Source organism: Anopheles gambiae, chromosome 3 (genome assembly GCF_943734735.2).
Source record: "Anopheles gambiae chromosome 3, idAnoGambNW_F1_1, whole genome shotgun sequence".
NCBI classification, from domain to species: Eukaryota; Metazoa; Arthropoda; class Insecta; order Diptera; family Culicidae; genus Anopheles; species Anopheles gambiae.
In genome coordinates this window covers 35,177,037-35,202,746 of record NC_064602.1, presented here as the reverse complement: position 1 = coordinate 35,202,746, position 25,710 = coordinate 35,177,037, and the positions used below count along the sequence as shown (strand labels likewise).

Here is a 25,710-nt window from a genome sequence, read left to right as displayed (position 1 = left end):
AAAACACACTAAACGTGATTTTCCCTTGCTTTTAGGCCTACCGTGGACCCGAAACGCGCTTTACTGTACACAACCTGCAGCATGGCGTGACGTACGCGTTCAAGGTGTGTCCGGTGCGCGTGCGCCAGAACGGTGAGCTCATGAGCGGCCCGTTCTCCCCGGTGCTGACCCACCATCTCGCGACGAACGTGCCGCGGTCGAGCAGTGGGGCGGGTCGGTCCGGTGGAGCCGGCCACACCACGGACGACGTCGATGGGCGCACCCCGTTCCAGGGCAATGTGGTCAACAGCAAGGGTGAGTTGGTGCTGACGACCAAATCGTCGACCGGGGCGGGCCTGCTGCTGGCCGGCAGCAACAACGGGTACGGTCCGGACGGCGACGGTCACCAGCACGGGGCGCGCAGCGATACGGTCGCGTCGACCACGCTCCAGCAGCTGCAGAAGTTCTTCGAGCCCGACTCGAGCAAAGCGGTCGTGTGCGTGTTTGCGCTCTTCCTGCTGTCCATCATCGTGGCCGCATTCCTCAAGTAAAGCGCCTCCCCGGTGCCGACAAGTGCTCTCCCTCCATCCCCGCGCTCCGTATGCCCGCTATATTGTGTTGTCCTTGTCGATGTTGTTGCCTTGTCCGTCGCCGGGAATCCGTCGCTTCCTATGTCTAACGAATGTACTAGCTGAGAAAAGTAACCTTTTCCTGCTACACACACATACACCCACATTACGAGAAAGGAAGAGAGAGAGAGAGGGAGATGTGCAGGTGTAATTGCAAAACAAAAAGTGCAGAACGAGAACGAAACACGAAGAGAAGTGTGTGGTATAATTATGAAACATAAATATTGATATAAAACAAAAATACATACACAAAAACCAACATTAAGCAAAACAAACAAGCAAACAAAACAAAAAAAATCATGTGATGTGCGCACTAACCTATACTTTATGCAATTATTAGTCTACTCTCACAATCAAAATGTATGTTTGCATCATCAAAACCCAGAGCAGGAGAAAGCACCGATTGAAGAGGAAAGAACAAAACACCGGCGAGCAAGTAAAAACAGAACCAGTAATAGCACTATTTGCTGAAAAAACCCATCCCGCTCCTCGCCACACAGGGCACAGGGCAACCCATCCATGGCTGGTAGAAGTGGGGGGAACATTAACGCTTTAACCGATAGGGGAGAATGTCTTTCCCCCTTTAGAATTGATTCCAGAAAGAAGTCACCCTTGCATTTTGCAACCGCAAAAAGCGACGCGAAACACGAAGGACAACAAGCCTGTTAACCTTTATAGTGCGCCAACAAACCTATATACCATTTACTGTCCATTTTTATGAGTAAATAATCAACAATGTGTGTGTGTGCGTGTGCAGTAAACCAATCTGTGTATAGCAAACAGAACAAACAGCCACACGGGAGCCCGAAGGAGAAATTGAAAAATAGCTAATCAACCATATTATCCAAAAAAAAACCAGCCAGGCAATCGAGAAGAAAGCAGCGGCACCGAAGCGCAATTGCGCCCGCCTATTTCTAAAATATGTGTTACATTTGCTATATTGTTTATTGCCTTTTGCCTACGGTTTTGCAGCGCGCGGTTCTTTGTGTTGTTTGACCCCAAAGCAAAACGGAAGCTACTATGTTGCGTGTTTGTACAAGCCGATGCTTGTTTTCCATTGAATAATCAAAAATCAACAACGACAAAAGATTGCGCAGGTTACGTATGAAGAGAAAGAGAAGGGAGGAAGAGGGAGCTATGCTCACCATCGCGTTTGTACGGCCTTTGCTTTAGCATAAATATGTGTCCGTTTTCGGTACTTTTGTTACAAACCTACCAATTATTACGCTAGCAGAGACGGTAATCCCGCTGCAAGCAATCGACACATTCTAACCTAGGAGGCATTCTCTGGTGTGAAGTTGCAATTGCTTCTCACGTACACGCCCAAACACAAACACACACACACACACATACACCTACTACGGAAGAAAATGCAAACAAAAGTATTATTAATGGTTAAAGAACACACACGAACACAATTTATGACTCACTTTCCACGATCGTGTAAAAACTGCATAGCAGAAGTGTGAAGGAAGGCCTTTTTTTGGGGGGGATGTTGAAACAGTCCTCTCTCTCCCCATATCCCGATAGACAATTAGCCACCAAAATCCCGAAAATCTAAACCAAGCCAACTGGTAAAACCAATAATCTCTTTTTTACTAATTTTTAGCGCGTAAGAAAAGAGGAGATCGCAATGGCTTGTGCATCGAAATGTGCAACCTCAATCACCACAGCACAGAACCACACAATCTCCCCTTTCCACGGCTCACAGTGTGACGAGGGGATGGCCGTTCTTTTTATTGTCTGCTTGTTCCTTCCTCTTTTTAGTAATGGAAAGCACAACAACTATGGGGTTCGTTTTCCTCAGCCCTTTTCTCTCTCCGGGTCCAACGAAACTGGAACGAAAGCATTCCACATATGAAGATGAAGAATTTGTGTATTGTGTGTTTACGACTTCCACAAAACACCACCAGTACCACCACCCTTAGAACTACACCACCGTTTTTTTTTTTAAATTGTTACTTACCTGATTGTAACACACACGCGCAATTTATGTCCTGACGCTTGAAAATTCTACACTAAGAAAAAAAAGGGCGCGAGTTTGACAACAACACGTGGAAAACGGGATAACGTGTACTTAAGCTATCATTCGATGTAAGTAATTTGTTTACTGTTTTTTCTTTACAACACAAACACACACACACATACATATACAGAGACAGTCTCTCTCTCTTTTTCAAGCGCTTTTGCGAACCATTACTCTCTATAGCATATATTGGTCTTCTGCTCGCGTCCTTGTTTAATGTTAACACACATTCGTATATTGGAAAATAGTCAGGAGTACAGTCCGGTACGGTGAGGGTGTTAATATAGGGTTGTCTTCCAGTAGAGCATGATCTAACCAACACCACCACCACCCCAGCAGCAACAGCTTCTTTATGTGTATTTCCCCCTTTCGTACCCCATTTCCTAGTGTAGCTAAACCACAAACAACCCCCCTAAGTATAGGAATATTAAGGTTGATGGTGCAAACGATCGTCCCACTCTCCCAGAACGATCGGTGGCAACGATCGGTGGCAGGTTTCCGATTTGTTCCGCAATGCAGTTTGAAAAGAGGTCCTATAAAAGATGCATTTTGTGTTTGTTGTTTAGTCACGGAGCTTTGTTCGAAATGTGCAATTTTATTTAAAAACAAAAACCCCCCCTTTACTTTGTAGCCAATACTTTGCAATACTTACTTTCGTACCGTTTTTTTATACCAGCAGCAGCAGCAGCAACAATGGATTTTTTTTATATATTTATTGCTGTTGTTGGCAAGAGAAATACTTTTGTTTTGTTTTGTCTGTGTTTTATTTTAGAGATAGCTTTTAGAGAGAGAAGGAAAAAAGGGTGTTTATTGACAAAAGAAACTGTGACGCGGGTTACTCCTTAAATTCCAACACACACACACACACACACACACACACACACACAACTCATCAAATGGTGCATTTTGTTGTTGTTTGTTTTCTCGCTTCTAACTTGTGTGTGTGTTTTTAGCTGATTTTGATAAATTATTTCCTGCACGTTAAATGTGTCAGCTCAGTCAGGCGAAAAGGCACAAGCATAACGTCGTTTTATAGGTTTAAGCAAAAAAAAAAACGGGGATAACGAAAACACACAGTGACAGTGGGAATGGGACACTGCTGGAAAAGAATGGCTTTAATTATTGGAATTTAAATGAAAGGGCGATGGAGAAGTAGTAGCAAAAATAAAAACAAGCATAGGTAAAACGAGAAACAAAAGAAAGGAAAGAAGGGCAATAGAGAGAAGTTCGTTATTTAACAAACAAAACACTATTCAAAATGTATAACAAATAACTCCGGAACAAAACAAAATATGACAAAATACTAGGGTTTTTTTTTTTGTTCTTCTCATAATCCAAAACACACAACAACAAGAGCAACAATGTATACACAAACACATAAAAACCCCTCAATCAAAGTATTGCTAATTTTGTACAGTGGGGGAGGGAAAACAGAGAAGAAAAACAGAAAACCATAATGGCACCAGCAAATCACATTACTAATACGAGACTGCAGTTCAGAAAACAAAACACAAAACATAAAACGAATGTATGTATGTCTGTTTTATGTTTGATGTAAAATGTATGTGGAATAATATGTGTGACACACAACAAGCATGGAAAATTGTAAGGGGAAAAGCAAAACCAGCAAAACACATAAAACGAAAACAAAAACAAAAAAAAAACAAATCATTGTGGATATTGTAAAACATGGCGCCTAAACCACAAAACAACAAAACACAGCTGTAAGAAAATGAAGTTAAGTTAGAAGAAGAGTAAAACAAAAGCAAAGCATAAACGAAACAAACAAATACACACACACAAAGAACATTAGAAGACAAAATTGAGATCGTTTCGGTTAGAAGTTAAAAAAATGGATTATTTTCGTTTGTAAATATTGTAAACAGCGCAAAAACACGTGTTTGAGTGAGTTCTTAAATTTTTGTTTTGGCATTGTTTCTGCGAAACAGTTTCTCGTTAAGCCAAATCTCCTAAATTTTCTTTAAAAAAAAGCAAATCATAGTAAAATTACTAAACCCCAGCAATCGAGCTACTGTCGAAAGCCACTATTATTACTACTTCTTCTATGGACACACACAATCACACATAATGCATTGAGGTTTCTACTTATAACGGGCACCAGTCGAATGATAAGGCGCGCGCGCGTGTGTGTGTGTGGTGGAATAGAAAAAGAAGAAGAAAACAACGGGACTGACACGGGTTTGCTGGGCAACAACCAGGTACACACGACGACGCTAGAGATTCCGGATTCGAACAGCGAGAGCAACGCAAACACTTCTAGCATGTATTAGGTATTAGAATTGAATTGATAACGGTCCCTGGCCCGTCCCTTTGCTTGTTGATTGGAGATGGGTTTAGTAGATTGTGTGCAGTAGTAGCAGCAGGAGGAGGGAGGTGACAGTGGTGAAATAGTAAAAAAAAAGTCTGTTATGTTAACGCAATTGAGCAATTATTGAGGGCGTCAGTGGGTTGTAGAGAATGAGCGCAGGAGAGAGAGAGATGATACAAGGGATTGTTTGCAATTTGTTAGCAAAAAAAAATGAAAGGAAAAGGATTTAGCGAAAGATTAGGTAAAGACTGTTGGGATGACGTGATTGGCCACGTGCTTCCGGTTGCCGGCAGACACCGGGATCCGGCAGCAATTCACGGGCTTTCCACCGATGAGAGGGAAGCTGGATGCTGGTTGATGGATTGATTAACAATTTTTATATGCATATTTTTTTATCTCACGTTTAGGAAAGGATGTTGAAGCGCATCAACAACTTTATAAAATATGCTGGAGTTATGAGTTGTTTATAATTTTTTTTGTGTACTATTTTAACTATTTAACTACTCTTTTTTTATACCGTGCATTACGATTGAGGAAGCGAGGGAAAAACGGTGACGCAGGGGAAGGAAAAGCTAAAACGAAACCCAAGATCAAGAGGAACAAGAGAGATAGCGAACGATGTTGGTAGGCAATATATATGTATATCGATGAGACGGGAGTGGGAAATATTAGGGAAATTGAATTGAATTGAATTTGTAGCACGTTGTTGTTGCGCCCGTTTCCCCCATTTGGTTGGGGCAGGAGTGGGGAAGAGGAGGTGGTAGTTGTACAAAGTGAATTTTGTTTTTGTTTTTGCTAGCTGCGTGGGGTGGGCTGCGAGAGAGAGAGGACATTGTGAATGTCCTGGTGAGGAGGTGGTTATGATGATTCACGATTAAAGGAGAAGGATTTGCGATAAAGGAAACGATTAGGGTAAAGGCAAAAATGAAACAAAAAGAGAGAGCGAAAACAAAGTTAAACTAATAATGGGCTTTGAGCAACAAAAAAAAAACATACAAAATCAACAACCATGTTTGCTTATTCTTTTTTTTTGCTGCGCGCTGTAGGTAAAAATCAAATTGAAACAAACAAAAAAACAAACAAGAAAATGGACAGACGCCACACAGACTTGTACTGCTACTACTATTACGGCAAACTGCTACTGATACTACTACTACTACTACTTCTAATTCTACTACTATTAATACAACTACTGCAAAAGCCGCATGTGTGTAATGTGTAACAAATTACTATGAGAGAGCGAGAGAGCGGGCGGAGAGTTATGAAAAACAAAAGAAACAAACAAACAAAACACGCATAAAAGTAAAACAAAGGTAAACCAGTAATGAAACAAGCAAAGCAAAAGCATTGCAACAAGAACAACAACAGAGCAACAACAACAGAAAAAGAAAACGAACAACAGACGCGCAACACATACAAAAAAAAAAACAAACAACCCATTACAAAACAAAACAAAACAATGTGTAAACATAAGGTGGGGAAATGGATAAGAAAAGAAGAAAAAAATCGCATGAAAATACAAAAAAGATGATTATATGTTGAAAAGTGGACATTAAGTATATATATACATATAAAAAATGAAAAAAAACGAAACAAACAAAATTATCTTAATATATACATATATATATACACGTACATACATACATAAAACAATATTTAATTTAACAGAAATATATTTTATGTAAAAAATCCTGAAATGTTTGGACTTTGGACTACTTTTTGTTTGTTTGACTACGCGTTTACCAAAGGGTCGGGAAGATCGAGGACGATCGTTTACTCAATGTGGAACAATTATTAGGTGCAAAGCTTCTTACACCCAGTTGAAGGATAATAATCCGAAATTCAAAGTGTCTGTTAAGCACTGTTAAAGAAACAAAAAACTGGATTTTTGAATAATTTCCAACAAACTAAAGATAACTCAACCGAGCACGTGGTTCGTTTCAAACCCGTTCCCGACACCCATAACTCATGAAACAAATGCACCGAAACGCTATCGAATGTTAAAAAAAAGAAGAAACGATTGAACCCTTCTAAGCATCTTAGCATGATGATGCACCACCACCTCCCTATACAATGCAATTGGCAAGTGCATTTGGGCGATGAGCAAAGTGCTCGCTGCACTAACAGGGCGTGCTAAAAATAATCCACCTCGGGCTGTGCACAGCTGAGTGGTGGTGGTGTGGACACGAACGTTTGCCTTTTTTTGTTATTGGCACACATGGCATGACAGTTACCACCAGTGCATCGAAGCAAGCCCCGCTGAAGCCGCTCTTCGGTTGCTAGGACACCGATGCCCCTTTTCTTCCCACTCGCTGACAGTTGAAGGAGAGTCGGTGCATTTTGATCCATTTCATCGGCAGCCGTTACGGTACGTTGCAAGGAGCAAGTTTGATCGTTTCGTCCGCAGACTCACGCAGGTAAGGGGGAATCCGATTCCGCAGTGGCCGCTATTGGTGATAATGTGCGCGAGTGCGTTTAATTAAGCCCAATGTTGCACGTGTGTTAAACGGGAGGAAAAGTTGGCACAAAAATGGCCCCTGCAACGACGCGTGTTGCATAATTTTTCCCTCTCGCAGTGAAAAACTACATCCCGTTTCACCGTTTTGTGTGTGTGTTTGTTTGTTGCAGATCAAAAGCAGTAACCATCCACCATGGGTCACCATCCCGAGCCGCCAGTGATGATTTCGGACAAGCTGCCGGAATCGTTGCGTAAGAAGATGCTGACGTTCCAGGCGAAGAACGAGCTGCCCGTCTTCCTGAAGGGTGGTCCGGCCGATAAGGCCCTGTTCGGCATCACGGTCGCGCTGTGCGGTGTCGGCCTGCTCGGCATCGTCAAGCTGGTGTACGATCTCGGATTCGCCAAGAAGAAGGCATAAGCAAAAGCAAAAAAAAAACGAAGCAGGCTGCGGAGGTCGAGCGGCGTGTGTAGTGGTGTGTTTGGAGCAGAGATGGAAAAACCGGGCGTAACATAAAATTTGCGTTTTTATTCCCTTCAAAACCCAAAAAAAAATGTTCAATGTAACCACCGTAGAAAGATCCACGGAAAGAAAATGGCGCCTCGGCACTCTTTTTACGTTATTACCGATTTTTAGAAGAAAAAAAATCACATCCCATCCCAATCCGCGGCTGGGCTCAGCGCATCCTAAGACTAATCTCCTGCCTGCTACGTGTGTCAGTCAAGCGGTCACTTTTCCACATTGCTCGAGTGAAGCTTCTCGATCGAGAAGGACAGCTGTTCCAGCTTTTGCACCAGCTTCTTCATATTGCTTTGCGCTTGCAGCTCGTTGTCGTTGTTCGGGTTGTTGCTGCCACCGGTAAATGCTTCCGTCATGCCAAGGTCAAAGTGTAGCTTGGCCAAACTTTCCTGCTGCTCCCGTATGCTGGTCATCTGCTCCATCGTGCAGCCGGAACCTTTCGAAAGGGGGGGGGGGGGGGGGGGGGGGCGAAAGAAACGGTATCGGTTAGTACAGGGGTCGCTTGTAATTTATTCCAGCATCTCTCTTACCGAACGCCTTCAGCTTCCCGGAATGGAAGTCTTCCAGCAGCCCGAGCAGGGCCCGCTCCATGTGCCGCACGTCGGGTACCTCTGATATGAAAGAATGGTGCTTTAATGGACGGGACGAGAAGTTGTGCGTCTTTGCATTGAGCGCTATTGAGCTGCCCGACGTGGACGTGGACACGCCGGGATGGGCATTAGGGTGGTGACGGAGCTTTGTACCACCAGCACCACCACCACCACCTCCCCCTCCGACACCACTACTGGCGGCCGAGGGCAACGAATCGGGCGGCTTCGGGCGCTGGTACTGTGACGGTGGAGATTTCAGCAACCGAGCGGCGGTTGCACTGTTGCTAGGGGCAACGGATGGCGGCGGTGCTAGCGTTGTTGCTCCGTCCGGGAGATTACTGTTTGTGCTGGCAGAGCTGTTGTTGGCAACGGTGGCCGAAGTGATGTTTGTGGTGGTGGTGGTGGTGGTAGTGCTGGTGGAGAAGGTGGTAGCGGTGGTGGTGGAAGTAGGGGCGGTATTGGCTGTGACCGGAACGGCACCGGTCGGTGTGAGCTCTGCACGGAATCGCAAAACCAACCCACAAGGAACACGGAGAAAGAGAGCGAGCGAGACGAAAACATACGGACGGACGGAGCGGGAGCACAACGGGGCACATATACCAGGTGGTGGTGGAAAATTGAACCAAAATTGGGAGCAACAAAATTATGAAAAGGAATAAGAAAAGAAGAAAAAAGAGGAAAAAGGAAAAGAAATAAATGAAAAAACCCAAAAATCAAGCAGATACAATACAGGAACTAGAACAAAAAGCAAAACACAACACAACAAAACACATGAAACACAAGCGTATGGGAGGGAGCCAATTGAAACCGAACCCGGAAGTAACTGTGGCTGTGTTTGGGGGCATGTTTGCCTTTTTACGGGGGACAGTTTAAAGGGGGCAAAAAGCGCCTGAATGTTTGCTTGGCAAGGACTAAATCGCTATCCCGGGCTCTACCTCTACCTACCTCGTTGGATTTTCTTCGCCTTTGGCTTGCTATCCTGCGCCTTGCGTTCGTTCACGTAGTTGACCTTGGTGGCCAGCGGCGCATCGGTCGCGATTCCCTTCCCGAGCGAGTAGCTGGTGGAGTTTTGACTTCGACTCGTTTCGCCACTGGAAAACAGCTACAAACGGGGACAAAAACACATCACGAGCTGATAAGACGCTTCCGACGACGATGACTCACCTTATTGCTGAGCACGGGCGAGATGGGCGTCTGTACGGATTTGGCCTGCCCGCTCGAGGACAGGTTCGTGATGGTGTTCTGGTCGTCCTCCTCGTCGTTCGACACCAGCTTCTGGCGCTCGACGGCCGCATCGTCACACTCCATCTTGGACTGGAACGCCCTTCTGGCCCTGGTCTTTGTCCGCCTGGTCGTCGTCGTCGTTGTGTTGGCTGTGGTGTGCTAGGGTGTCGATTGTAGTGCTGCGCTTCGCATCCAACCTGCCGCGGGGCGTTGTTGTTGTTGCTGTTTGCTTTAGCTGTACATTTTATCGACAGCCATGAACGGGATCGGGAGGAATTTAAAGATTACTCATACCTGCCCCCGCCCCCCTTGTACAGCATCGACCCCTGAAAAAAACAATAGCGCGGATCGACTTTCGCTTTCGAGTTTTTTAATCCCACTTTTATTTACCATCAAACAGCTGTCAAATTTGACGTTTTCGAACGAGGAGGACGGAGCAGTGTTGCCAGCCAGAATTGATTGTTGTGCTTTACTTGAATGAAATCGTTGAAAATTGCTGTTTTTGTACAAAAAAGGTTCACAGAAAAGCATTTTTGTTCTTTTATTTTGTTACGTTTATATACGTTGTACGGTTTTATTTGAAAAATACTTTAGTATCGTTATCTGACCGGCCACAGAAAGGTATGCGGGGAACGCCTTCCCTGCGCCCGGCCCAGCAGGACCTGTCCAAGAAAGTAGTGGGGGTACATTTAACCTAAACACATCGTAATTGTAATCTCTGGCTTACGTACAGCTACAGCTAAACATGATATCACACACAGACAGTTGCGCATCGCGATTGCTTTCTCCATGCAGTATAATGCGTCCTTCTCCTCGCTTGCGCTACGCTACTCCTCAAACTGGCAGCGTGCTGGACACGGAACTTCGGAACATGCTGCCGAAAAACTTGACCCCACTCATGCCGCCGGGGACTGCGGCCAGAATCATCCACAGCAGCGTGATGATCTGTGCCACGGCAAACAGCACCGTCAACCCGGTGCTTTGTGCAACCATCGCGAAGTACAGCGTGGCCGTGAGGCAGCACGTGTAGCTGATCGACATGGCGACCCGCTCGCGGGAGAACATCTGCCGGAACATGGCACCGAAGCCGCTCAGGAAGGAAAAGCTACAACGAAATGAGTAAAGGTACATCAATATGTCCTACACACACACACACGCGCGCGCGCTCTTTGCTTACCTCATGATGAAAAACACACTGCCCAGCGTGTAGAGGAGGGCAAACTTTCTCGCCTTCAGTATCAGCACGGGTATGTAGAACGTGGACACGATCATGCAGAATATCCCGAGTCCCATGCATGTCACGAAGCCGACTATCCGCTGGATTCGGGACTGAAAAAGGCACAATCGCACACGGTTAGGAAACAGAAGCACCCTTCTTTTTCGCTCCCCCTCTGCCCAACCTACCAGCTTGGGGCAACAAGTGTCCTGTGTATCCTTGAGCCAACTGTTTGCTTCCGGTTCCTGGTTGCGACCGAACAGCTTGCCCATCAGGTCGGGCGTTGGAAGGGAGGGCATTTTGGGCATCTCGAGCTTGAAGTTTTTCTTCTGATTTTCCTGCAGCAGCAGGTACTCGTCGAGATCGCGCTTGAGATCCGCCATACTGGTGGTGTGGGACGTTTGTTTGCTTTTTGGGAAGAAACAAGGGCAGACCTCTTTTTCTGCTGTAGTTTCTAAAAAAACACGGAGGCTGCTCGCGCGAGCAGATTCTCACTGCGACACGTATGTTTTGACGTCAACAACAACAACAACAAGCAGACGTGAAGCACCGTTTACACGAGACAAGAATGGGGTAGGTTGGGAGCCGAGTGTAAACTTACGTGATGTTAGCGGAAATAATTGATGTTGTTCAACCAAAGATGAATTTCAGAAGAATGAAGCAAGTCGATTTTTTTATACTTTCCAAAGATTGAGAAGTAGTTCATATTTTCCTTCGTTTTTGCATAAAGATTAATATAAAATCGCAAACACAGTGTGTACAGGCCCAATGCTGTCAAATCAGAATAACTGTCAAATGTTGTGTTGTGAATACGTTAACAATTTGCCCTGAAATCACCATTATTTCTATCGAGTCGACAAACAGTTTGTTTTAAAATAATTTTGCTTCCATTGTTCAACGTAAATTGCTCTAAAATGGCCCAATAAGACACAAAATAAGGTCGAAAACCCCTCCCATATGGTACAATCGCAACTGAATCGTACAGTGTAAACGCGCTTTGTTGTGACGAATAGTTTGTTGTGATCAAATTCACACACACACACACACTCAGCCACAGAGAGCTGTGCAAAAGTTGGTGGTGGCCTGTGGAGATAATAAGCGAGGTCCGGCCGTGCGATAGTTTGCTGTCCGATAGAGGATTTAATCGGTGAAGTTGGCCAGAGCAGAACGGCCGCTCGGGCTTCGGTGCCAACGCGTTCCCGCAATCGATTAAATCGTTCCGTCTCTTGCGGGTGTGAGTAGTGTGTGTGCGCGAGTGTGTGTAGAATAAGGCCAACAATTGTGTTGTGATTTGTGCTGGCAGAGGCAGAGGCAGAGCTGTGTTGTGACCTGTTGGCACTGTAGCTTTCGTTTAACATTTCGTTTATTTACCTACGCAATAAACACTGTTTGCGACCAAAAGTCTCACCTACACTGAAGGAGAAGTAAGTTGCTAGGGGCGGTGCATTCCTGGGACTCTACGTCACCGAACTGTCCCCCGGGAGGAGGAGGGGTTCAAGTCAGTTCGCTTCAAACGGAGGGGAATGGAAAACTGCTGACCGAAAAATCGGGGCGTTTTTCTAAACACTGTTTCCGAGTAACGCGCCCGTATGTGGATCGTCCCTCGTTGCTTGAGTCATTGTGCACTTTGATTGCGTCGGTCACCCGCATCACTCATTTTCTTTGTGTGTTAGCAACGCCCCCCCCCCCTCCTGTCTGCCCCGTCAAAGCCAGTGTGTAATTGCTTGTTTCCCTTTCCTTCTCGCCTTTCCTTTCCGTTCGCAGTTCCGCTGTGAGGCAGCAGCATGCCCCGCCAGTACGAAGAGGATGAGGCCCGCCGTCCAATACTGCAGCCGGACACGGACACGGACGAGCCGACCGGAACCGGCAGTGGTCGCTCCCTGACCCGCCACGGACGGCCAAGCGATGACGACGAGCTGGCGGAGCGGTTGACGGGCTGTGGGGCAAGCGCGTGCTGTAATCCGTCCTCCTTTCTGCACCGCTTCCAGGCCCTTATCTTGATGTGTTTGGTCGGTTTCGGTAAGTGCCGCGAGCGACGCAATTTTCCGCCATAATTGGTACGGCGGGTCGTCCCGATTCCACCAGCTGACGGGGCGCGATTACGCGCGCGTACGCCGCTGTAGATAGATAAGCGACCTGTCAAACACTCACCGGGAAGAAAACACACGCATCGAATGTGGGCCGAATGTGATGGTCTAGTAGCACCGTCTTGGAATCGCGTGCCCCGCGTGTGGGCGTCCGTTTTTATCGCGCGGCATGCCCGGAAGCAAACCTTTGACCCCACCATCGCGTAAAGAGCGTTCTGCCGTGCTGCCCCCATTCATTAATTTGGTAATTTGTTTCCCACAGGCTCGTACTTCTGTTACGACAATCCGGGCGCGCTGCAGGATACGTTCAAGTCGGACCTTAATCTCACCACCACCCAGTTCGTGATGCTGTACTCGATCTACTCGTGGCCGAACGTGATCCTGTGCTTTATTGGTGGGTTTCTGATGGACCGCGTGTTCGGCATCCGGCTCGGGACGATCATCTACATGTTCATACTGCTGATCGGGCAGCTGATCTTCGCAATGGGTGCCACCATCAATCTGTTTTGGCTCATGATTGTGGGACGCTTTATGTTTGGGTAAGAAGGCAAACCATTCCGCTTTATTTCAGTGTGTAAACTCCTTTTTACGTTTTACAGCATTGGCGCAGAATCACTCGCAGTGGCCCAGAACAGTTACGCCGTGCTGTGGTTTAAGGGCAAGGAGCTGAACATGGTGTTTGGACTGCAGCTGTCGTTTGCACGCGTCGGCAGCACGGTAAACTTCCTCGTGATGGTACCAATCTACAAGTACGTCAAGAGTCTCGGCTACCAGGGCCACATGTGCACCGGGGTTGTCCTTCTGCTCGCCACACTGACCTGCGTAATGTCGATGATCTGTGCGCTCATACTCGGTTGGATGGATCGCCGGGCGGCACGCATACTGAAGCGCAACGATTCGGCCCCGGGAGGAGAGGTAGCGAAGCTGTCGGACGTCCGCACTTTTCAGGTGTCCTTCTGGATGGTGACCGTGATCTGTGTGGCGTACTATGTGGCCATCTTCCCGTTCATTGCCCTCGGGAAGGTGTTCTTTATGCGCAAGTTTGACTTTTCGTCCGAGGACGCGAACACGGTCAACTCGATCGTGTACATTATTGCGGCGGTCGCGAGTCCACTGTTCGGGCTGATTGTCGATCGTACCGGGCGCAATGTGCTGTGGGTGTTCTTGTCCGTGCTGGTGACGATTGTGGCGCACGGCATGCTGGCATTTAGCTATCTGAATCCGTACATTGGCATGATTACGATGGGGTTGGCGTACTCGATGCTGGCCTCCAGCCTGTGGCCACTGGTTGCACTGATCGTGCCGGAATATCAGCTCGGAACGGCTTACGGAATGTAGGTTTTGGAGATTTTCCTTTCTTTACAGTGAGATTAAAGCTTTTATTTTGTTCTTTTTTTGCAGCTGTCAGTCGGTGCAGAACCTGGGCCTTGCCGTGATTTCGATGATCTCGGGAATGATCGTGGATAAGGGCGGATATTTCATGCTGGAAATGTTTTTCATCGGATGGCTCATTGGTAAGCCTTCGTTTTAAATGCCTTTACTGTATTTTTCCCATTTGTTTGATGTGTTTTAAATATTGCTTTCTGCAGTTTCGCTACTGGCCACCATCGTTATCTGGATGTACGACGCAAGCAACGACGGCATATTGAACATGAGCCCTGCGGCGCGTTCTCTTTACGCAAACAAAACGTATGACACATGCGCAAAGCTATTACTAGCTCCCGATTCAACATTAAATCTCCTTTGTCGCACTTTTCCAGCTTGCCGCGCATGTCGGGCGAACCCGGATCGTCCAGCGATATGACCGACAGCCAGCAGGAGCGTGAACGTCGCGCCAAAGATCCGGAAGCGATCCGCAACCGGTACGTAAACCGCGTGCTCGACGGCAACCAAAGCGACACGGAACCGTTGGCTGAGTAAAGGCGTGAGTAACGTCGGAGCAAAGCGTCCGATCGAGGGCGTGCTGGCGTCAAACTCATCCCGCAAGATGAAAACGAAAATGTGCTCGAGCGGTGGAGGCTCATTCCGGTTTTGATGGAGGCTGTGTCCGTGTGCGTCCCCGTGTACGTGTGTATATGTGTGCGTGTGTGTGCGTGTTATGTCTTAAATGTCTCTATCCGTCTACGTATGTAAGACTATTCTTATTCTTTTAGATGTACTTTATAGATGATGGTTATTTTATCGAAACTGATTAGCGAATGAGTGCGTGAGGGAGGAATGTGGGAGGAAAGACTTGAAGGCAAGGCTCGAAAAAAGTGTAATAGCGGGAATGGAAGAGGAAGCTCTCGAAAAATGGCCAAGGTTAGTCGATGGAAAAAGTATTAACCGCAAAGAGGAGAACAGCATAATTCTAATCTAAACCATTCTAACAGCAAAACAAAAGACACTTTAACCACCCAACACTTCCCCTCATTTTTGTATTGTGGTCAGTTGTTTCTTTCCTTCATGTTAGACTGTTTTACAACTATTAGAGTACTGCTACCACAAATAGTGCCAACGATGCCAAAAAAAGAAGGAGTTTTTGGAAGGGAAGAAAACAAGTTACAAAATTTAAACTCACATACACACACACACAAACTTTACAATAGGTGAAAAGGGAAACTGGGTGGGTTGGTTATATTGCATTTTCATTGTTGATGTTATACACACACAGAACGAAAAAAAGCGAGAGTTTACGTTTAAGCGATGGCGCCACTACCACCAAACCAAGTGCGCACACAAAGGAGCGTTGTCGCTTACCTGTACCGTAGCATGTGTTAGTTTAGTAGTGGAAATATATATATTATATTGCATCGGTACGATGCTATTTTACATATCACAAATATCTCGCCCGGGCGTTTATGAGGCTTACCCGGGTCTAGCTGTGAACTATGTATATTGGCCAGAGAGAGAGAGAGAGAAAGAGTGGCAAAATATGTTCTAATATACACAAATCTATGCAAATGTAAAGTGTGTTGGTCGATGAGTGTTGGTATAGATTGAAGAGAAAACAAGATAGTCTAATTATGTTCCTAATTTATGTTTTTCCAATTTGAATTCTCTCGAAAAACGTGCTTCCCCTCAAATGCCGCTAGATGTCACTACAGTTAAACACAAAGGCGTTACGCGGTGTTACGAATGCGTTACAAGAAAACGGTTGAGAGATTTGAATTTTAGCGTTAACAATTTGCACAAAAAAACGTGTAGTTCCATATGATTTACATTTTATAAATTTTTATTCATACATTATATAGCTTATTTAACGTTTTTAAATTACTTTCAGTGTGTTTTTAACTATTCTTTCCCCCCGCAGAAATTCAACACCTTTTTCGCTTTGCACACACAATGTTGAGGTAGGACAGCTGAAAAACGATCCTCCCTAACGCGGAACGACTTTAATGGAGGTAGAGAACGGGTAATGAACGTCAGGCAGTTGCCGTTTGCATAATTTACATCGTGTGCGCGCGCACACACACACACACACATATGCACATTCATTCTCGGCTTATTCCCGACCCCAAAACCACGTCAACTTCATTCAAAAATCTCATGAAATCTTATGATCGACGTGTAGTTTGCGGTTCCCCCTTTCGCTGCGGTTTTGGGGAATGTGCTGCGATCCTCAACTGCACACACTGCAGTTGGTCGGCGCCGAGGGGTGAATGTGAAGGGAGTGGGTGAAATTCAACACTCCGCTCTCTTTCCTCTGCCCCCCCCTCCCCTCCACCGATTTAATTCACTTTCATTCATCAAAAAACCCAAGGAGATATTTTCATTGCCCGTTTTGGCCGGGGGAAAGGCGCACACGCAAATGCACCTCGAAACTGCAACCTCTAGAGTGCAGCAGTGGTGCAGTGGCACGGTATCACCCGTGATTCCAAAAGGGTCGATTCCCGGGCCTAAAAATAGAGAGGGGACAAACACATGCACACACAGACCGAGGCAGCAACCCGAACGGTGCAATGGTGGAATAAGTCGCACTTTGTTAGAAATTGCGCTCGTTGTTCCATCAAAAGAACTAACTTTTCCAACTTCCTTGTGAGATGATGTGTGGTGCACGATCCTCCTCCTCCCCCCCCCCCCCCCGCTTCCCATGCCCTCTCTCATTTCATGCTCCTGCGTGCAGAGTTTCCCTTTTCCACATAGAAAACGCAATGCGCGAAAAATGAATTCTATTATTAATCATTTCTTTTCGCGCAAACTATACCAAAGGAAACGGTGGTAAGAAAGGGAGCGGAATGGAGCGACACCCCCCTTGATGGTGGGAAATGACAGAAAGGGTTTGATTCATTCAATCAGGAGCAACAGCTGAACGCAGCGCAGCCACACAGAGGGGGGAGGTGGGAAAGGATGCTTCGCTGTTTTGAAAATGCTATTTTTAATCGAATTAGAAACATCTAACATGACGTGCGCTCGCACGCGGGAACAAACGTGGCAGTGAAAGGGGGTGAAGGAGGAGAGGGGAAACGAGAGGAAGGGGCAAACATTTGGTGGTGCAATTTGACAATATATTAATCACTTCCGCTGTGGTCCGGTCCGGTCCAGCGAGGTCTCTATGGTACGCTTTTATGACGCTCTATAGGCGTCACATCTCGTTTTTGCGTATGAAATGGACTCCCTTCCCCTCCATGGGAAAGGAAAAGAAATGGTTCGCCTCATACAAAAAAAGCTATTCAATATTGACGGATTTAGCGAAGATTTTTCCGTATTTGCTTTGCCTTCTCTATAGTAAGCCTTTTTTTCCTCACAGTAAAGGCTTAAAAAAGCCACAGCCAGGTGGAGCGGGCTGTTGCACTCAATCATCCTCTCTTCGGAGGGTTTTTAGTGGTTTTTCCATATTTTTTTGGTCATGATTTTTCACGCCATAAAAGCCCCCCGCTCACAGTGACTGCGAAAGTGCTGAAAAAGTGCGCGATAAGAGTGAAATGTTTGCGTAGCGGCATCTTGCCTTCCTGGTTCCGCGGGACATACAGACTGTCTTTCTGTTCCAATTTAGAGGATACAGCAGGGAAAAATACTACCCATTCCTTAAAAGAGAGTAGAAAAGGCATCAGAACTCACACAGAAGGTTCAATATTGCATCATGCAAGAAGAGGTGCGATGATAAGGGATAAGAGCGAACGATCGGAAGCATATATTGGAGGTTTTGCTTTAAGAACTCCCAGCCATTTCTTTACTCCCATACAAAGTTGAGGATGAGGGAGCACATTCCAATATGCAAGTAAGCAAAAGGGGGGGGGGGGGGGGCATTAATCTCGCGCTGCATATTGCATGTATGCATAATGAAACGGGATCGCTATCTCGTAACGGCCCTACAGGAAGGAGGGAGTACACGCTTGACTGGTTGACGATTCAATAAATTGCATTACACACGCTGCTGTCGCATACAATGTCCCCCGTGCAGCAGTGCTCAATGAAGAGAATGCACGATCTAGAAAAGGGTAGAAAACTGGACAAGAGAACACTCCTGTGTGGAAAAAGCACATACACACACGGAAGATGGAGGGAGAAGTGAAAGCGCTTTCTTCGTCTCCGAAGAAGATGCACCACACACACACACACACACACACGCATGACATAGTAATACGTGGCACAATGGTGTGTACCGAGAAAGAGTCGCAAGAACCCAACCCAACCACGCCCCAAAACATCGGCAACTGGCGATGGCTTTTATGGCTTGGGCGAACTAAAAAGCGGACGCCTGGTGCCCCGGTAGCATGAAGGAGCACTCCTCACTCGCACCCCCATACACACAATAAGGTGATGGTAGAGAAGGGGTGGGAAAATCAATAACATTTACTTCCCGAACCGCCCAGGACTCTCGAACTCTTTAGCCCCCCTCTAAGGGATGGCAACACTGCCAAAACACTACCTGCCAAATGCACTTTCGGGGGACTGTGTGAGGCTTTGGGTGGAATTGTGGTGTGGAGGGGGAGCTAGGAGACAACATTGTCCTAAACAGCGGCCACAGAGGATCGGCGGGCTCAACAGGCGCGCGTGCTCGTGTATTTGTGTCCGTGTCCGTGTGTCAGTGTTAGTAATGTGAGTGTCCCCCCAACATGTTCTTGGCTGCTGCATTGTGTGGTAAAAGGTTCCACCGGCATCAGCAACATCCAAGCTTCCTTCCAACCGTTGCCATTTTCCCGGAAATCAGATCAGTGCTTTCGTGTGTGTGTGTGTGTGTGAGAGAGAGAGAGAGAGCGAAAGAGAGCGAGAAAGTAACTGGAATGGTGAGAGCTCATACAGCAAAAGGATGCTTCTTGTGCCTGGCACAACGCTGGAAGGGAAAAGTAGGCGATGCATGCAGCAGCGTGGTGCAGCAGCGTGGTGTGTGGAGATCGTTGATTATCGTACCATTCATTGCTATTCTGTCTCTCTCTCTCGCTCTCTTGCTCTCTCCCTCTCGCTTTATCTCGCTTGTGTCTCCCCAGTACCAAGCAACAACACACAAAGCCCCAGCGCTGACTGAACGCTGGCATCCTGAATAAAAGGGAATTATTGATTTTGTGTGTGTTTCCCAAGCCATCTCTCCTCCCAACCCAGCCACAGGACACAATCTCTCGCCCTCTTTCTCTCTCGCACTCTCTCGCACACATACAATCATCGTTTTCCCTCGCTGTTCCGTTCTGGGCGGAAAGTCCTAGACACAGCGAGTCCTTCCTTCCTCTAACTACTCCTACTACTCCATCCTGTGCCACCTACCTTTTGGGAGGTTTTGTTGGATTCCAGTTCTCGGGTGTGTTTTGTGCATTCATCAGCTACTCCTCTCCCTCCCCATCCAGGAACCCCGTACACAGGACAAAAGAGGGCAGGAGATAGGGGAGATTGTGTGCCGGGCGAGCAGTACCAGCTGAAGCCGGGCCCGGATGAAAAACTGCTTCGGGATGGATGGCCTTCATTGCCTCCCTCTTCTCCCCCGCGCTACCGATCCAAACCGTGTTGCCCCGTTGTTGATGATGTTTGGCGAGGATAAAAGGTTATTCCGTTGTGCTGTGCTTGGGCGGATGGCAGATGTGGTGGGGTGGAAGGGGGTGGGGATTGGGTTGGGTAAAACTTGAGCCGTACACACAACCGTCCCTCAACCGGCACTGGGCGAGCAAGAGAAATGCGGGTTGGAAGGGAGGTCCCTTGTATACACATTGAATTGTAATGAAAATAAACGCTCCGATGTTATTTCTCTTTCCCCGCTTCCCTTTAACTTTTATTCCCCTCCACACTACCCCCACCCCCCTCCCATCTCTATTGCATTTCATCTCCCCCTCCCCTCCCTCCCCTCTTCACTCTATCATGACGTTGCGCTCTCCGCTCTCCTGATTTTCCGTGCCGGTTTGTGGGACTGCTGGTGCCGTGACCAGGATACGACGACAACGAATCGAGCGCCACGAATTTCGCTCGACTGTGTCCTTCGTATTTTCTCTCCACTTGGGGGTGGGGTGGGGGGGGGGGGTGGATTGCACACACAAAACCCCCGGGGGTTGCAGTTTTGTGGCACAGGACGGGGGTTCGGGTGTGAGTGTGGGTGAGTGGGGAGGGGTATATTTATGGTACAACGATGCTGTTGTGTGTGCTTGCGAGCGAGCGAAACTGCACCGGGCGGGCAACCAGCAGCTTCCAGTTGCAAAGGAGTTATGCTGTTATCCTTGTGTATGTGTGCCTGTGTGTGTGTTTGAAAGCATTCGCTTTTGTGATCGGGTGGTAAGCGAGACAGAGAGAGAAAGAGAATGCTCTGAAGGATGGTGGTGGTTTGAGGAAAATAAGAATCGAGAGTGGGTAGAAAGCACACTGTGTGTGTGTCTGTACACACAAAGCCATTTTCCCGTTTTCTTGTGATCCGAACAACCTGACAACACAAGGGAAGCAACGGGTGGCGGCGACCGGGTGACCAGATCGGGCTGACTGCTGGTACTATTCGCTGGTATCATACCAAAAAAAACGGTGACGCACACCAGCATGCCATGGTTGTGTTGCTGTTGTGAAGGATGCTGCTCTACAATGCAATGACGATGCCCTTTTACCCCAACGCAAGCCCGACACGAACAGACACCGAACGCCGGGAAGCTTTGCCTTTGTTCGTATAGCTCTCTCTTTCTCATTCCCTATGTATCTGTGTGAGATTGCTGCTGCTGCTGCTGTTGCTGCAACTGGGATGCACACGTACAAAAGGAGTGCTGACAGCGTTTTGAATAGTTTCGGGTCCTCCTTCCCCCGTTTTGCCTCCCAGCAAGGGGATTGTGCGATGCGCTAACACGCTGCTATTTGTTTGGCACGATTCCGTGCGGAAAGATAATGAACATTTCCCAGTGCACCACCACCACCACCACTGATACACACACACACAAAAGGGAAGGATGATTTTCCAACTATGGGACGGTTGGGAATCGTTTTGCGATTGCTTGTTTCCGGTGAAAGTTGTTCCGGCTGTAGGTTGGGAAGAAAGCAACAAAAAAAAATGGGTTCGATTGAATTTTTGGGCAACAAATATTTTGCCCGCTTTGTTTCGCCCTACGCGGCGCTTTTGTTTCATTTTCTTTGGCACAGGTGGAGTTTGTTTTGGTTTTGTAAAAATGCACTTAAATAGAGCTGCATTCAAGGTTCAGTTTCGAGGTTTTTGAGCCGTTTTTTTTTCAATTTGCGCCGGTATGAGAGGAAGAAAAGAGCTGCAAAGAAGCTGTATATGATAAGAGGGGATAGCTTGTTGGTGGTAGTTGTTGTATAGTAGTTTTAGTAGCTGCCATCTATTCCGTTTGAATGGAATTATAGACAGCGAACAACACTGATAAAAACCAATGGTATTTCACCAACAAAATATGTTATTATTACATACATACATTTTTTCTAAAATATAAGTAACTAAATTGTGCTAAATTTAGTACATAATTAAATACTAAATACAGTACTAAAAACTACAAAATATTAAATATGGCATTTATCGTCACATCTGTTTCATACTTTTGAAGCAGGTTCGCTTCAACATTGATTACATATTTTTTGCAATTATTCTTATATATGGTCTACTAATTCATGATTTCTTGTACTAAGTCTTCGTCTTCTTCTTTGGCTCGGTCGGTCAAGGCCTATATGTACCACTTGTGGGCTTGCCTTTCAGTGACTAATTTATTCTCCCCCATAGCAGGATAGTCAGTCCTACGTATGGCGGCACGGTCCATTTGGGGCTTTTACTAAGTATATCAGTATATTATTGTGTACTTATGTACTTATAACCTATATATTATTAATGCAGATTCTCAAGATTTATTGGTCTGTTTATTAGTGTGCACATCATTGTATTCTACAAAATCTATTTTATTAATTAAAATACTTATTAATATAGGGCGTTTGTCTCTAGTTATGATTTCTTATTGTGAATTCAGCAATGTACTAAATTTTGTTGATTAGTAATAATTGTTAGCTCGTTTCTTAAAGTCGTTTTTAATAATATTTCACCTTCTGAGACTCTTGTTACAATTAAAAACGCAATACTTCTATCGTTTGAAAGTATTCTTACAAAAGCATTCCTGCGCTGTAAGTAATCCTAACCGGTCTAGTCATTCCAGACACATTCGCTTCCAATAGCCTCTTATGGAAAGAAAAGGGTTCTCGCACACACACGCACACACTGGCACACAAACACAGTCGGGATGGGCAACGAAAAACGCTTTCCCCAACGAATAAACGGTCTACGGTCAAGCAAAAGGAATGGGCAAAGCTGGAATGTGGATAAATAGCATATCGCTTCGGGAGGTTTACAGGGAGGCAAAAAGATCCCATTTTGCAATGATGGAAATGAGCAAATAAAGGCACGGGAGTGTATGTACTGGTTCCCTTTGAATGATTTTACATACAAAGAAGCACATTAGTGGAAATAGATGGATATGTTGTTTTTTCTCTTATTCTTTAAACTCCAACACCGCCTAGAACATCCATCACTCTGCTCAGCCTCATGATGTGCCCTGCCACGTTTACAAACCGTAACGTTGAGCCCTATTGTACATTGTACACCGATGGCCGGCGCAACAATGTATTGCCACTGCTGCAGCTGTTTACTAATAAGCAGATCACGGGCAGCAAAAGTCTGCTTCCCTCTTATCACCGAGGAGTCGGCCAGCTCAGTGCTGTATAGAGCACACTTTTTAAACAATCGTTAGGTTTTGTTGCAAAAATAAGGCGGGGATGGGGGGGGGGGATGAATAGGAAACGATTGATTGTACGATTGTACGTACCAATCGAGATAGTAATAGCGGTGGAGCGCGCAACAGGGCACTGCTAGAACAGGGCACTTTGGTCGAGCTCCGTTAACAACAGAATCGGAATAGGAGATTCTCGTTCTCTCGGACCACGTGAAGATTGCACCTGTGATAATGCGAGCGGACGGGAGGATGCATCTACGAGTACGAGGCTAGTCGAGTGGGATGATGCTGATGATGCTGATGATGATGGATCGATATGGTAGCGATAAGAGGACCGAAGTGTACGTTGCATGCAGTTTAGCTCAAGAGTCCACGGGGCAAGCTCTAGTCTCTTCGCACTTGGGCGCTCTCTTGAGCTAGGGTTTGCGCTACGTAATTGATATCAATCGTTTAGGAAGGCTTACGGCTCTGATCCCTAAACGATCGCCTGCTGATGAGGATTTACAAACAAGCTTTCAGGTGGAAGGGCTTTTACTTGGTGCGATTAATTACTGCAAATGCACGCACAGCCACTTAAACCGACTCCTCTTCAGCAAACGCACGCATTAAACGATCAAAAACTTATCGTCTCCGTGTTCGATTGTGGATTGTGAGTAAGTTCACGAGCAAAGCAAAGCAAAGCAAAAAAAGAAGGAATTGAAACAGGAAATTAGGAACAGGTGTGGAGAGCGGGTTTTATATTTAGCTCGTGCTCCAATTAAAAATATCACATTAATTCTTTCACTCCCTTGCCGATGTCGCTACCGATGGGGTTTTGGTTTATGTTGCGATTTTCTGTCCGCTATTGCGTCATCAGGCGGGCTGGATCCCGCAGATAGATAGGGTGTGTGTGTGTCTGTCTGTCGGTATTAAACTCGACGATTCGCCAATACTGTGGGACAATATATACCACCCGAAGGGGGTCGAAAGTACGGTGCTAAAGTAGTAGTGCATTCCACTTGGGGCAGTTTGGGACGTTCTGCGTACCGCATGTACGCAAACGGGCGGTGTGCTGGCAGGATGAATGAATCCCGCTGCTCGCCAGCGGGTCTGGCCGGTTTCGGGCCAGCCGGTATCGGGTCGTGCATGGATGACATATTTAGAAGGAACGAAATCGAACGCACAAGAAACGGTCGGGCAGGCCCGGGTGCATTACACTTCATGCGAAAACGGACAACATTCGGCGGGCCTCGTCCGCGGGTCCGTGGATGAAGGCGTTGCGTGCTTAAGCGATGAAAAGGTATTGGAATGAGAGCGTGTGCACAGCTAGTGGAATTAGTTGTCTTCAAAATCTTTACAAATGTGATGCCGCTTTTTTGCTTCTAATATCGCTATCTTCAAGTAGGTGCTTTCCTCACACAAACATGATACGCGGCATGGTGGAGCAAGGTGTATGATTATAGGAGTACAAATAGCACTTGGTGCATTTCATAGCGATGAAGACCTCAATCAGAACTGTAACAAGAACAGTGAACAGGTCAGTATGGGATATAAGGATATTCATTGGCTGCAGCATCCCATCCATGTAGACACCCGATCTCCGACAGATCTCGCTTCACCTGATCCAGCCATCGAGTTCGCTGTGCTCCTCTGCGCCTTATGCCGAGCTAAGGATCGCCGTCAAACACCTTCTTGGTGGGGCATGAGTCCGGCTTCCTCATGACATGCCCCAGCCATCGTATCCTGCCAGCCTTTGCCACCGTCAGGATGCTCGGTCCGCCGTACAGCTCAGCAAGCTCGTGGTTCATGCTTCTCCTCCACGCTCCATGCTCGAACACACCGTCCAAACACGCCCAGACCGTTTGCATCCTCCGCTTGGATGACCCAGGACTCGGGTCCGTAGAGGACCACCGGGCGAATCATTGTGCGATATACCTGATATTTCGTGCGGGCTTGAAGTCTTCTGGATCTCAGCAGTCGGTGAGAAGCCCATAGTATGCACGATTCCCCTGCACAATGCGTCTCTGGATTTCGCAGCTGATGTCGTTGTCCGAAGTAACGACCGTCCCGAGATAGCAGAACTCGTTTGCTACCTCGAGAGTGTCGCCGTCAACTAATACACTGCTTCCCAGATGGTCTGAGTCACCGGCAAGCAGGTAATTGGAGAGATCGGTAGAGGATCGTGCCACGGATGTCGTTGTCTAGCCCCACGCCTCGAATGACACCTTTCAGGGCGATGTTGAATAGCAGGAGAGTCCGTCACCTTGCCTCAGACCCCTGTAGGATTCGAACGATTCTGACGTCAAGTTCGACACTCTCATCATGCACTGCACACCGTTCATGGTGGCCTTTAACAGCCGGATCAACTTCCCAGGGAAGTGGTACCGCTGCATGATGCTCCATAGCTCCTTCCGGTCTATGGTGTCGTAGGCCGCCTTGAAGTCGATAAACAGGTGGTGCGTTGGGATCTGGCACTCTCGGCACTTTTGGAGGATCTGCCATAGAGTGAAAATTTGGTCGGTGGTGGATTTGTCTCCAACAAACCCAGCTTGGTAGCTGCCTACACAATT

General features: G+C 46.7%; 5 protein-coding genes across 13 annotated transcripts in view; 3 read left to right on the top strand and 2 right to left on the bottom strand.

Annotated features, from left to right (window-relative positions):
• Positions 1 to 6,660, top strand: part of LOC1271382 (fibronectin type-III domain-containing protein 3A) — a 60,311-nt gene extending 53,651 nt beyond the window's left edge. For all 7 annotated transcript variants that reach the window (XM_061659192.1, XM_061659193.1, XM_061659194.1 and 4 more), the window contains one exon: positions 36 to 6,660. In XM_061659192.1, the coding sequence (XP_061515176.1) occupies positions 36 to 530 (495 nt within the window). In that variant the 3' untranslated portion in view covers positions 531 to 6,660. The remainder of the gene's footprint in view (positions 1 to 35) is intronic.
• Positions 6,661 to 7,614: 954 nt separating this feature from the next.
• Positions 7,615 to 8,041, top strand: LOC133393595 (cytochrome c oxidase subunit 7A1, mitochondrial). The gene has a single exon (XM_061659204.1). It carries the CDS (start codon positions 7,615 to 7,617, stop codon positions 7,837 to 7,839), a length of 225 nt encoding a protein of 74 aa, XP_061515188.1. The 3' UTR covers positions 7,840 to 8,041.
• On the bottom strand, positions 7,928 to 10,158 carry LOC1271384 (coiled-coil domain-containing protein 28A). 2 transcript variants are annotated; one of them, XM_061659203.1, is made up of 4 exons: positions 9,693 to 10,158; positions 9,474 to 9,630; positions 8,469 to 8,549; positions 7,928 to 8,374 (listed from the first exon to the last, which is right to left on the bottom strand). In XM_061659203.1, exons 1-4 carry the CDS (start codon positions 9,834 to 9,836, stop codon positions 8,148 to 8,150), a joined length of 609 nt encoding a protein of 202 aa, XP_061515187.1. In that variant the 5' UTR covers positions 9,837 to 10,158; the 3' UTR covers positions 7,928 to 8,147. The 2 variants fall into 2 exon arrangements, with proteins under 2 accessions (XP_061515187.1, XP_061515186.1); XM_061659202.1 differs by having other exon boundaries at positions 8,469 to 9,023; positions 9,693 to 10,157.
• Positions 10,159 to 10,282: 124 nt separating this feature from the next.
• LOC1271385 (vesicle transport protein SFT2C) lies at positions 10,283 to 11,572 on the bottom strand. The gene is made up of 3 exons (XM_310168.4): positions 11,157 to 11,572; positions 10,930 to 11,081; positions 10,283 to 10,857 (listed from the first exon to the last, which is right to left on the bottom strand). Exons 1-3 carry the CDS (start codon positions 11,349 to 11,351, stop codon positions 10,587 to 10,589), a joined length of 618 nt encoding a protein of 205 aa, XP_310168.3. The 5' UTR covers positions 11,352 to 11,572; the 3' UTR covers positions 10,283 to 10,586.
• A 206-nt stretch (positions 11,573 to 11,778) lies between these two features.
• Positions 11,779 to 16,004, top strand: LOC1271386 (major facilitator superfamily domain-containing protein 1). 2 transcript variants are annotated; one of them, XM_061659201.1, is made up of 7 exons: positions 11,779 to 12,202; positions 12,733 to 12,987; positions 13,318 to 13,594; positions 13,655 to 14,389; positions 14,457 to 14,569; positions 14,645 to 14,744; positions 14,816 to 16,004. In XM_061659201.1, the coding sequence occupies exons 2-7, from the start codon at positions 12,753 to 12,755 to the stop codon at positions 14,973 to 14,975; spliced, it is 1,620 nt and encodes a 539-aa protein (XP_061515185.1). In that variant the 5' UTR covers positions 11,779 to 12,202; positions 12,733 to 12,752; the 3' UTR covers positions 14,976 to 16,004. The 2 variants fall into 2 exon arrangements, with proteins under 2 accessions (XP_061515185.1, XP_061515184.1); XM_061659200.1 differs by having other exon boundaries at positions 11,978 to 12,392.
• Positions 16,005 to 25,710: the final 9,706 nt, after the last annotated feature.